The sequence below is a fragment of the Phyllopteryx taeniolatus genome, chromosome 9, assembly GCF_024500385.1.
Source record: "Phyllopteryx taeniolatus isolate TA_2022b chromosome 9, UOR_Ptae_1.2, whole genome shotgun sequence".
Classification (NCBI taxonomy): Eukaryota; Metazoa; Chordata; class Actinopteri; order Syngnathiformes; family Syngnathidae; genus Phyllopteryx; species Phyllopteryx taeniolatus.
Window position 1 is genome coordinate 21,548,384 of NC_084510.1, and position 13,618 is coordinate 21,562,001.

The following is a 13,618-nucleotide window of genomic DNA, read 5'->3' on the forward strand; positions in this document are numbered from 1 at the left end:
AGTGCAAAAGTGCAAGCAACTGTTTCGCTTGTTCGCTGTCTCAATGTAGTCACAGACATATTTTATTGTTTCACTCACCCAATTGACTGAGAGTTGACTTCACTGAAGCTCCGCGCGATGTAGGCTGAGGCTTGGAAGGCGTCAGACGCTACACATCGTGAAAGCCTCCTTTGCACAATATAATCTTATTCCAAGTATTGCATTGAGGTGACTGGTCATTAATTTTAACACAGTTAAGACACACTTTTGTTCGTTGCTGCCGTCGTTGGGCACAAGCACGTCTTTGTGTGTGTTTTTCTTCGTTGTTTTTTGCCGCTTCTTCGTTGTTTTTCGCCACTTCTTCTTCGGGGCTGGAGGACTAGGCATCAAAACTGGGAACCAAAATTTTTAAATTTGAACGATTCCGGGAGAACCAGAACGTTAGTCTCGGTTCCAATCGGTTCTCAATGCCCAACCCCATTCATAACCTCCTCCTTTAATTTTAGTACTGAATTGGTGAATAAGAGAATAAGGTACGACTCTCTGCAAGATCATGAAGGTATCTGAATGTCATTGGATGAACGAGTGTCTAAATGCAATTGGATGAAGCAGTCGAGGGGTGGGGCCAGCGCAACCGAGAACGGCGGCGGCGCAAGTGAGTGAGCTAGCTTGTGTTGGGAGGGGAAAGCACGCACAGCAAGTTGACAACAACAAAACATAATATCAACGATTAAATAACGTCAACTCGTCATCCTCAAAATCTAACCCTAGAACCCAGCAATGTGATGTAATTGATGGCTCGTGTGAGGTGTGAAATAATTGCCGTATGGGACTTCGACTTATGATTAATTAATTCTGAAAACAACAACAACAAACAACCTCTGTTATCAAATTCATATAAAAAAAACATTGCAGCATGCACAGACACCAGCGCTAACGTTAGTCTCAACCATTCGAGTGTGAGCAAGGCTAGTTTGTGTGGCTGAAAGAAAAGTACCTGTAATGGACTTTGAGGTATTATGAGGCTAATGGGATCGTTATTAAATTCCCCAGCTATGGCTTGTATTACAACAACGATTTTTGCTCAGGACAAAAAATCTTAAAAGCTTGTATATAACCAACTTCAACTTGAGAGTTAAAGCCTTGTACTGTAAATGTTGTGATCATAAAATGCAGCTTGAACTTGTATTGGTATAATTAAATACGGCACTAATCCACATGCAGGAGACAGATGAAATAATTTTTGGATGGATGTTTTTGTATAAATTGAGTAATTAAATTTAGTATAAATTGAATCCAAAGTGTCTATTTAAAAAAAATAATAATAACAACAGCTTATTGTGTTGAATGTTTTTTTTGATTCATCAAATTATATTTTTTCATGTTATGTTCAGCAATAATGTTCCTGGGTCAATTTGACTCGTGCATGTTTAATTATCCTGACGTGCCAGAAACAAAAAATATCCCAATAAATATTGGCTAAATATAATTATTAACGCCATTACTAACCATTTCAATCAATATTTAGTGCATTACCTCACACGGACCATGCTTTCAATGGTTACATTAGCCAGTGGTGGCTTCACGCACGCACCATTCATGGATGCACAGGGGTGAACATCTCCTGCTGTCTCCAGACAACAGGGAATACTTTTAAATTGTGAAATTAATTTATGAGGTCTAACTAGTGCACCACTCCTGTCGACACAACAGGCAGGTAAAAGTCTGTCTGGGCATCACAAGTCCTTCCCACTTCTCTTACGCCTCTGATACTACATCAAAATAATGCTGGATCGACTTCATTTCCCCCCACTCTTTGCCGGTGACTGAAAAATGTCGGCTTTTACAGGCAGTGCAAAAGGGGCTAAACCTTTGACTGCTACTGCACGTTGATGAGGGATCTGAGGCCATCGTCACGTTATCCATTGCAGTTTTATAAGTTTTAATTTAAAATTACACACTCAACTCATTTTTGTTTAATGAAGGGATTTTCCCCCACCTGACTTGGGGCAGCATGAGATAATGTATGCTGCCGGTGTCTTTCTCCTCCAAAGAGGCGAGGTCGACCAGGTTACGCAGATTTTGGTACATCATCTCGGTGATGAAGGGTGTGAAGGGGGCCTGGGGGCGAAGGAGGAAAAAAGCAGAGCAATTGTGATAAAAATGGGAGGAAGATTATTTGATGCTGTGCAACTGTGGTTAATTTAAATTTCCCAATGCAGGTCTTTTCTTTCCTTTTCCTTTTTTTCTCGAGATTTTATGAGCAAAAGTTCAAACAGAGTTTATAAAGCTCACAAACAATCTGGATTGATCTAGGTTAGGTTCAAAATTGCTCACGTGTTATTATTCATTGCTTTGAAAACACATTGCAGGTGCGCCTTTTCCATGTTTGTACGATTAGTATGTGACACACAAAAAAACAACTCAACAAAATATATTTCTCTCTTACTCTTACCCAGTCACGCTTTCACACAAGCTGTTATGACTCACCATCAGCCTGCACATGGAGAACAGAACACTGAAGAGGGTTTCCAGCGCCCACAGACAGTCCTCAGTACCACTCTCGCCCTGCAAAGTTCACACACGTCAATCTAATGCCTCCCCCCATGGAGCAATGAATAGGAGAGAAGTGCCCAAACACATAGCAGTCCAACTGAACTCTACCAATATTGACAAAATTGCTCACTAAAAAATGTCCACTGATGAGACTAAAAAAAAAGAAAAGATACATTATATACAGTTGTATAATTTCTATTTTGTTGGTTTAAACATTAAATGTAAATGTGTGCTACCGCCTTTTGCTCTCCCTTGTTTAGTCCCAGTTTACCCAACAAGATTCCAACTTCTGTGGTTGTTTTGCCCATATTTCTCTACCCATTTTCTTCTCTACCTAGAACACCGGAGGGTGCAATTTTTCAGTTGTTGTGAGTTTGTATATTTGCGTGGAAGTCAATTGCTTGATGTGCGGAGGGGAGTCACCGACTGGATTTTTTTTTTTTCTGCGCAATTTCAGTTGTGATCAACCCAGTGACCTGAGAATACAATAACCTGGATGGAACAGAATATTCACAAGCATTCTAACAGGTGTTGTTATTGACTTTTGTTGTTGCTTTTTGCTTTTCTCTCCTTGTTTATCCCCAAGTGTCATTGTTCATTAAGTTATCTCTTGTCTCTGTCTGCCAGCTCTTAAACCATGTATTGTTCGGTGTTATTAAAAATAAATATATCAAATTTGGCAATTAAAAAAAGGCAACAGGAGGAGTGTGTTCTAAATCACTAGTACTGCACGGCTACTGTAAGCTGCTGAACAGAACAGGTTGGCTCTCTTGTATAAATTGTATATATTTGAAGAAATTGTCATAAATCGTCTAAACTTGTCTAATCCTGTTACAAATATACAAAATATCGGATGACTAGTAGGATAAAATAATCACTTATGCAAAACACTGACCTTTAGACGGCGTCTATTGGTACGGACGTACCAGTTGGTGAGCATATCCACAAACCTGACCAGACGAGGCACCACAGTGTACAGGCGGTATGCTGCAAGACAGACGAAAGTTAGCACTCGCATCCTCAAAGAGTATACTGTAAACCAGCACTTAGGATGTCAGAAACAAAGTAATCAAAGCCTCTGGAGACGTAAGTGTTGCACCAGTCTTCTCACCATCCATTTCTGCCTTAAAGAACTGGATGAGGGACTGCGTGAAGGACTGGATCCATTTGTCCATGATGTTGTCACTCTGCTTTGCGGTGTTCTCATTATACAGGAACTGAATGCTGTCCTCCTGGGGGTAATCATACACAAATACAAGCATTGGCACACTCCAACACAACAGGAACTAAACATTTCAAAAGCATCATTCGTAGGTCAAAAAATGTAATAACTTGGCATGTAGAACTAACTGGTTATGGGCCAATACCGAAGTTGATCTTCAGGATAAAGAGTATGCAGCCAACTAATAATGCATTTTTTATCTCGGAGGGTGGCTTGTTTTTAAACTATAATAAGACACACCCAAATGCATCATTGCGAGCTAAACAACACAATAAGGACTACTTACTGCACCTTTTTACAACATTATTTCATGCTATTAATCAATGGTAATTACCGTTATGAACCACTGAACAATGAATTTATTATGCTGAGATTGCTATGCAATCAAAGATGTCTGTGTTTTTAACACCTGGGAGCAGAGGCTCTAAAGCAGGGGTGTCAAACTCATTTTTGTCGCGGGACACCTTTTAGATACGTTTTTCCTCAGAGGGCCATTATGATTTTAAAACCATATCAATGTTTAATTGCCTCATCATATTATTACACATAGACAACAAATTGATGGATAACTAGTTTTGAAATCAGAAGTCAAGGATAATGATTTGTTCAACTATTGTTCAAGTAACTGTAAAAGGGGTTTGGAAGCAAAACATGCTTACAATAGTTCATTACTATTTATTACATATGAATATTATACAAACATTTGGAACAGATTTTAGCAAGAATCTTGGAAGTTCAACCACATGATTTGCTTTTGCGGGCCACATAAAATGGTGTGGCGGGCCGGATCTGGCCCCCGGGCCTTGAGTTTTACACCTGTGCTCTAAAGGATGACTTGCGGGAGTGCTTGGAGAGAAGTGACATTTTGTGACGTTCATTAAGCACCAGTACCTTTTGTAACCTTTGCACATTCTGCACCAGGAAGCGATAGGCATTGTACCATGGCAGGAAGACATCCTTCAACACATCTCGAACACCCTCTTCTTTGAAACGGAGGTTTTCCGCTCTCACCACTGGGGAGTTGATGAGGTACAATCTGTAGAGAGAGATGGACGGTAAAACCTCGGCGAGTACGATTTGAGGCAAAAAAAGGACACTTTTATGGCTTCTTCAATCAAACACATTGATTTTGAGCAGTGCCAACACACACTCAATAGAAACTTGCCTTTTAACACCATAAACTTGGGTATGTTAATCAAATGGCATTTAGCCCATAAGAGTGAAAACAGCGCTAAAAATGGTGCCTTATACAACTCGAGTTTGGCGACTGATACAATTATCATGAATTTGTCTGTATGATTCCCTACAATGTATTTGAAACAAAGCCATCTGGATGCAATGACAGTTTGGGATTTTTGTCGATCATGTCAGCTGCCTAAATGGGCTGCCAGAGAAATCCATAGTGATTTAAAACAGTAAATGTTTTAAGGTGATTGTCAGTCAGATGCATTCACATCGAGTTATTTGGTGTAGTGTGTAAACTTGTGTAATGTGTGGCCTGAGTCTAACTCGTGAAATGTTCATGTAGACAACCACAATTGCATCGTGTATTCTATTTTCTTAATCATATTGCACAGTTTGCATATGTCCCTGAAATTGCTGTCCACCCTGTCATTATGGGTACAGTGGGTACGGAAACTATTCAGACCCCCTTAAATTTGTCACTCTTTTTATATTGTAGCCATTTGCTAAAATGCAACAAGTTTTTCACACCTGGATTTCGGGATCGTCAAGCTAAAATGTGTAGATGTAATACGATAAAACATTATATGGCAGGAATCAGATGTTGCTATTTAGTTCCTTTTCAACTGAATATACTGTATACAGACTATCTAGTGATACCTGAATAGTTTTTGCTAAATACAAGCTGACTATTCTCACTCTTCAGTACATACAGTACAGTTTGCCATTTCCCATTGCGGGCCAAATAAAAGTGTATTCAACATTATTGTATTCCAGAGAGAAACAAGAAGTTATATCTCTCTCAGCAACCCACTCTTCCTTCCTGTGTATATGAACATATGGTAGAACTGTGTGGTGCTTTATTCATTAGGCCATATGGCAACGGCGCTTCTCTTGCTCAGGGCAAAAGAGGAATGTGCACGTGAGTATGCATGTAACGTTTGCGTGAGTGCACGTGTATACAGTATGTAGGACTGTGACAGTTCGGAGTAGCTCAGGATTTTTTTCAAAACAATGCCAGCTAATGACATAAGGTAGGTTAACACACAGACAGACAGACAGACAGACACACACACACGCACGCACACACACAGCTTTTCATGCTTCAGAAACACACAATCACACTTGCTCACACTCAAGCGCAAGAGCTGACCTGAGGGCATCGGCGCCATAGCTCTGCACTATGAGGCCCGGATCCGGGTAGTTCTTTTTGCGCTTGCTCATCTTCTGTCCATCGCTGCGAGGGTAAGACGGGCAAAGGCATTAATGTGCACACACATACATGCATAAAAATACATCTAAGCAACCGCACACTTGACATTCAAACTAGCGGAGCCCTTCCAGGTCAGCAGGCCTGTGAACACGGTGCTGCGTTTAGGGCCCAGGGCTGAGGAGGAAGAAGAGGACGACGACGAGAGCCCCAACTAACGAGCAGCTCTAAGGAACTAAATGTCACAACGCACATAGCACCGTGATCTTAAACAGGAGCAGGTGAACAGGCAGGGCGACGTACAAGAATATAAGAATGTTGGCAAGAAAAGGAGAAGCATCTTTTACAAGACTGAAGACTGACCTAGCAAGTACCAGGCCGTTAACGATGACATTTTTGAAGGGCGCTTTGCCAAACAGGGCTGTGGAGAGTACCAGCAGCGTGTAGAACCTACAGAGGGACAGAAAAAATGAAATTTTAAAACATTATGGAAACATTATGAAATCTTTCCACAAATTAAAACTCTAAACAGACGTGATCAAAGCAGACTAAATTGGGAGAGTCACTGCTCACCATGCCCACTTCTACTGCGGGATGTCCCCATGCAGTGTATGGCTTTGCATTACCATGACGACTATGGAGCATGAATCATGGGCAAAACATGACCGCTCGAAGAAAGTACAGCCATATACAGCGGTGCCTCGAGATGCGAGCAGTCGATCGGGTTTTGCTTTGACTTGCGAGCCCAAACTTGAGATACGAGTGCTGCATGGCGACAGGTGGCTCCACTCACTCCACAAAAAGAAGCAGGTTATGGTTATAAAGGCCTGACAGGTGGTCTCTACCCCACAAAACCGCTGATATACCCCTCCCTTGCGTCAGGTCCCTCTGGGATTGACCTGCAAAAAAATTGCTTTTCAAAATTAGAAATTTGCTTCTCAAAGGAACTCCTTGATTAGCAAAACCACTCCTCAAAGAACAAAAGTTACTTCGAGCCTTGCAAATGTGAATAAAAGCAATTAAAAAGTAACTTTTCATGAATAAGTTTGCACACTGTCACATTTTAATAGACGCACCAGCCTGAACAGTAGGAGTAAATCAAAAAACGTGGGGCATTTATTTAAGTGGATGACTCATACGGTGATTCATTGAGACACAGTGTCTTTTAGAGCGGAGGGAACATTTTGAGGAGATACGACAAAAGAAAAGGAAACCCATAGTCTGCCTTATTTGCTATGAATAGCCATCTGTTCATGCTCTCTTCTCCGCCTCAATGAGGTCAGGATGACTGTCTGCATCGGTCCCACACGTCCATCCACGCCTCACTCCCATTCACTTACCAGCCCCTTGTCTGGTCAATGCCCTCGGCGATGAAGTCTGCTGGGAACGTGTCCTCAAACTCCTTCCTGTTTTCGAAGGGGTAGTGCACCTGGGCGTAGGGCATGCTGCCGCTCTCAAACCAGCAGTCAAACACCTCGGTGATCCTCCGCAGGACACCTTTGCCACAGCGTGAGGGCATTGTCAGGTGGTCGATGCTGGGGAGGGGGCGAGCGCAAGAGCCGTGAAATTACAACCGAGCTGACTTTTTAGGAGGTTCAATGACAGAATAGTCTTGATTGCACTGCACATTTGTGCGCCAATGTGGGGCTTTCTGCTAAACCACTCACCTCTCCCGATGCAGGTCAGTTACTTTGACTCCAGTTAGTTCCTCCAGTTCGCCAATGGAGCCGACACACACCACCTGATCAACACACACAGTGAATATTGAGTAAAGCTTTAAAAAAAAAAAAAAAAATTGCTTTTGATTGATTTAACAATGTTATTATTGTGGTTTGCAGTGTTTTAGACTTGTAGTGCATCATACCGAGAGCATCTAATACATTACATTACTTTATATTAATAATTGGTTACATCACAGGGTCATAACATTATACAATATTAACACATCCTGAACTTACTCTCTTATGAGTCCATTTAATTCAAAGTACTATATAACCTCAAATAGTAAAGGAAGGCGTCTGTTAGTAAGGAAGCACTTCGACCAGTTTTTCCAAATGCAGAAGTTGGTTCCACATAACTCCAATTGCGCCAAAACAGATTGATAGGATTGAAAATTACTTCCAGTTTAATTTTCTTAAGCAACAAATACATAGAGAACTTGTTACTGAAATATAGCCCATCAAGACGTTATAGGTTTTTTAAGAGAAGGGCTTTATTGTTATTATTTTTTATTGTTATCTTTGCAGGGGAAGATCTGCTTGTAACATTTGTAAAGGCCAACTTTTTGATACAGCTCATGTAGGTGTGTATTTAACTTAAGGTTGTGAACAGCGAGCTTGGATGGGATTTGCGGTGGATTCAGAATTTTACACACTTTATATGTTAATATATATACACTGTAAAAATAGGCCCATGTGAGCGACCGCACCTTCAGAATAACTTCATAAAGTCTTCTCTGCAGAGAGTCTGCCCATAGACTCTGCTCTACTTTTGGCAGCACAAGGCGTAGCATGGCCCAAAGGCACTGCTAACCCCATCTGACACTAAGAGGGTAACATAAGAAACAAAATACAAGATACACGTTGGGCCTAGAAGTGACAGAACTAAAAGAACGGCAACTGGGGGAAGAAAATCATACTGCAACCACAAAGTAACTGTTTTTGAGTGTGCAAGTTTGCCGGTGTGGGAAGAGTTAGATTGGTACCAGGGAGTGTTCTGGAAACAGTCACAGCGCTATTTCCAGTAAGCAGGTCGCAAGCTGTCTGTCTTTCAGCCCAGGGACCAGCACTTCATTAAAAAACTCCAACAACCCAATTGTGAGAGCGCTATTCAGTTCAGTTAACTTTACATTGTCAGCTGGCACTGACTGTGACCAATGGTGATACTAGCTTGAATGGCACACTGTGCGAAACCCCCCTTAACTTGAGCAAAGGTGACAGGAAAAGTGAGAGCAATTCTAAGACTAGTCCAAAGGGCGACTCCACAAGGGGGCGCAAATTCCGCATACAAAAACGGCAATGATTGACATTGTAACGTATTGTGGATTGGCCTTTTTTTCCGTAGCTGCTTCCAGGAGTGTCCTTCCCTGCTTGCTGTCCTAGGAGCATGCCGGGGCAGGCATTCTACAGACAGGTCATGCCATTACACAACATAAAACCGTTTCATGTAGCAATTTTTAAATTTTGGGGCACTTCGCTGCCGCACTGTGGAACCGCACATATTGCACGTCAGAAAGTCACTAACAGTCACCATTTATAAGAAAGATGTCTTTTTTAGGTCTATACAGTGGAACCTTGCATGTTTCGCCCCGAATTTGGTACATTTTGGAAACTTTTTGGGGGGGGGGAAAATGTACCTTAAAGGTCAATCAAAACTTACGAGTTCAAATATCGCCACGTGACATCACCAAATCTAATCAGACCACAGGTCATTGACTATCTGAAGGACGAACCCCATAAGTGTTCTGCTTTTTCGTTGGCTTTATTCTGTGACGCCACCACAGAAGGATACTAATGATATCGTCACACTTTTGCTCTTTGATAACCACAAATGATTTCAATCAAATATGAAAACAAAGTTGAATTGTTTGGGAGGAACACACAATGCTCCTTTGTTTGGAGGAAAAATGGCACAGCACACCAACATCAAAACCTTATCCAACTGTGAAGCATGGTGGATGGAGCATCATGGTATGGGTGGCTTTGCTACCTCAGGGCATGAACAGCTTGCTATCATCAATGGAAAAATGAATTTGCAAGTTTATCAAGATAGTTTGTGGAAGAACTTGACCATCTGTCCAAGAGATGAAGCTCAAAAGAAGACGGGTGTTGCAATATCACAATGATACAGAATGGCTTCAGAATAAAATACAAATAAAAAAACGCGTTCTGGAGTGGCCCAGTCGAAGTCCTGACCTCAACCCGATTGAGAATAAATAAATAATTGGGAAAAAAAAAAATCGCTAAGTGACAGTACCGCTCAACTAACACCAAGCATTTGGAAAAGGTGAGTACTTTCACTTTGCTTTATTTATGATTTATATGGTTTTATGAAGCTGACAGCTCAAACCTGGGACACATTAATTCACTTTACATGATTACCTATGTGATAAATGGTTGTGAAATTAGAAAACCTAAGCCAACTAGCTTCAAACAATGGCTCGTGTTCAACTTTGACGGTTGCACTGAATTTTTTATCCATTTTCCTTGGAGTGCAATTTATTATTTTCTTCAACTTCCATTATCTTCTTTGCTTTCCATCCCATTGCTGTTTGCATTGTATTCCTTGGAAGTTACCCTCACCGTTATGATGCGAAACGTCAACGCATTAGGTTTTCTGTTTATATAAATGAATTATGCATGAGTTTAGTTTATGGAGGGGACTCAATAATGGTGCCTGGGGGAAAGCGGACGGCATGTAATATGCAGTCACGCTACACATGAAACTAGGGTCACCCAAAACCTAAATAACATAATGCATATCATGCATGATAAACACCCATACCTAGGCTGACCAATAAATTAATAAAAAATACAAACTGTGGAGCATATTTTCAAATTCTTGCATTTAACTATTAGTGCCTTGTCATGCTCATTGCCTGCTGATTTTTGTGAGTCTTTTCAGCATATCTTGTGTTCTCCTGACCTCCTCATAGTCATCGCTGACCCACATGGGGATCGGCGTGCCCCAGTAACGGTTCCTGGAAATGGCCCAGTCTCGCGCATCCCTCAGCCAGTTGCCGAAGCGCTTCTCACGCACAAAATCTGGAACCCTGCAAGACATTGAGGATATGATGAGTGTTTTGGCTGTTCTTTTTTTTTTTACGAAACAGGATTACAATCCCAGTAGTAGATTTTTGATACACAATTTAAAAGAGGTCTTTCTGCAACATTTTGTCCCCTGAGGATAGTTTTGTCTCGGGAGACCAGGTAAAGAAGTCATGCAAACACAGGTAATTATCTCAGAGCCAATTTATGCCACAACAGAATTGAGGCAATCCTAAAGGGAAAAAGACAGTTCATCCTAGAAGATATACTGAGCAGTGTGCATATAAAGCCAACATAATTGGACAACAGTACCTAAAATTTGACCACTATCTGTTCTGTGATGCTGGTCGAACTTCAATTTGGTCGACTTTCAAAACAATCTTGCCTATTCATATCCATTCAATTTCAAATAATTTGTACCAGAGTGCAAACTGTTGCCATCACAAATAATTCTTCCTTCATAAATGTACAGGCAATGATTACAATACATTGAGTACAGGCATCCGGCAGCTAACCAGTCACAGCCTAGCTAGATAGTGAGAATAACAAAATCAGATGTGACTCAATTACACGACACCATTCGCCCAAGATTCGATTTTGCACCGATAGGATGGCTGATATTTTGCATTTTATGCTCATTTTGTGATCGGCTGTAATGTCATAATTCGTCGATCTGATCAATTACCTCACTGATTAGATACGTGAATTAAGACATTGCAGTCGACACAATCTCTTTTACTCTGGGGACGTTCCGCGCTTCTGTCGTGTATGTTTAAGTCCGAAAGCTAGTTTATTTGTAACCCTGTCGCATGTTTTGTGATGTCGTTAGTACGTACGTGGCGGCTAATAAAGGGTGCGTTTGGAAATGCACTCAAAGTGCGCCCTGCTACACGTCGGAATTTTTCTGAAGAGTAGAGTTTGGGCGTTAGATTAAATTTCCAAATGCACCCAGTGTTTGGGGTCAGTGAAAAAACATGTTGGTGGTGTGGGACTTCTTTGTGGTGTCTGAGACAGATAAAACTAATTACTTGTAATCTGTGCAACACTGCACTACATGGTGGGAGAACATCTACAAAATGCTTCAACAAGACAAATGTAAACAGGGACCGGTATAAGGAACACAAGGAGGAGCATGCAGAGTTGAAGAAACGCAAGGCGGGGGGAAAAAAAAGCAAACAACAAAACGGACGCTAAAGCAAACAGTAACCGTCCATGTAGCCGTGACAATGAAAAGGTAAGGTAAGGTAAGGTAAGGTAAACTTATGGCGTTCATTGTGCTTGCTGACTTCCCATTTACAATTGTGGGGAACTCCGCCTTCTTTATCTTAAACCTTTGAGAGCAAATATGGCTATCTTAGCAGCCACGTCACATTACATACATAAATGTGACACAGTGGCGTTCAGATTTCTGATATCCTTTTACCGATAAGATTTATCATGTTTAGTAAATACTAAAGCTTAACAAATCCAAACTGTAACAAAACTATCGGCTAAACTAGCATTTCAGCTCACTATGAGGGCTGTTACAAGATCCATGCTCATTATAAGCAGCTTAATTAGCAGCTAAATTGTCATTATAGTAAGTTACCTGTCCGATTTAAGGTCCATGCTCGTTAAAAGCAGATAATAAAAGGTTAAAAGTTATTCAAATATATATATTGTTCCATCTTGTAATCGGTGATCAGCACCAAAAATCCCGATCGTGTAAAGCCTACCATAGATCTATATCAAAATGCTTTGCTCAGAATAAGTTGGTGAATACAAAGTTCTACTAAGCCAACAGGAATCCATCCATTCATTTTCTGTACCGCTTATCCTTACTAGCGTCGCGGGCATGCTGGAGCCTATCCCATCTATTGTCTGGCGAGTTGCGGGGTACACCCTGAACTGGTCGTCAGCCAATCGCAGGGGACACTCACATTCACACCTACGGGCAATTTAGAGTCTTCAATCAACCTAGCATGCATGTTTTTGGGATGTAGGAGGAAACCGGAGTCCGCAGAGAAAACCCACAAACAGACACGGGGAGAACATGTCAAAACTCCACACAGGCGGGGCCGGGATTTGAACCCCGGTCCACAGAACTGTGAGGTCATTCAGCCACCAGTCATCCACCGTGCCACCCTAAGCCAACAGGGATGGTAACAAAATCAAGAGGTAGCACCCAAAATAAAACCAGGAATGGTAACAAAATCAGGAAGTAGCACCCAAGATAAAGCCAGTAATAGCACTAAACCCATCTTAACGGTATTATCTATTCTTCTCTTACCATGGACATGCTTAAAAAGTGTCACAAAAAGCTAAACGAAGATGCAAAACACCCACTGAGTTTGTTATTTGATGCTGTCTGAAACTAGGTCTCCTGAGGTGCACTAATATTCCCTCACATTACCAGTGAGGCTGTTTTTGCCCCATCAGTGCCTTGTGCCTCAGCGAAAAAAAACACCTTTTACCCCCTGACTCACTGTTCAGTATAAACGGCACACAGAATTGGGTGAATTAGATCCAATATTCCACAATTACTGTGAGTATCAGAGCTGAAACAGAGGCGGAAATGCCGGCAAGACTGGGATGTCAAGCTTTCCACTCGACACTCAGATGCTGTCAATGCATCATCATGCATTTAATCTGATTACGGGATGCGGTGTTGCTGTGTGGAAGGGCCCCCGAACTGTTAAAGCCTTTACACACTGCACTTAATGC

At 41.4% G+C, this 13,618-nt stretch overlaps 1 protein-coding gene across 1 annotated transcript in view; it reads right to left on the reverse strand.

Annotated features, from left to right (window-relative positions):
- The window catches only part of iars1 (isoleucyl-tRNA synthetase 1), a 54,510-nt gene that overhangs the window by 17,149 nt on the left and 23,743 nt on the right, over positions 1–13,618 (reverse strand). Inside the window, exons 14-23 of the mRNA XM_061783705.1 lie at positions 10,794–10,920; positions 7,817–7,890; positions 7,490–7,684; positions 6,513–6,599; positions 6,093–6,176; positions 4,649–4,793; positions 3,647–3,767; positions 3,431–3,522; positions 2,470–2,547; positions 1,979–2,100 (exon numbers count right to left, since the gene is read on the reverse strand). Coding sequence (XP_061639689.1) covers positions 1,979–2,100; positions 2,470–2,547; positions 3,431–3,522; positions 3,647–3,767; positions 4,649–4,793; positions 6,093–6,176; positions 6,513–6,599; positions 7,490–7,684; positions 7,817–7,890; positions 10,794–10,920 — 1,125 coding nt within the window. The remainder of the gene's footprint in view (positions 1–1,978; positions 2,101–2,469; positions 2,548–3,430; positions 3,523–3,646; positions 3,768–4,648; positions 4,794–6,092; positions 6,177–6,512; positions 6,600–7,489; positions 7,685–7,816; positions 7,891–10,793; positions 10,921–13,618) is intronic.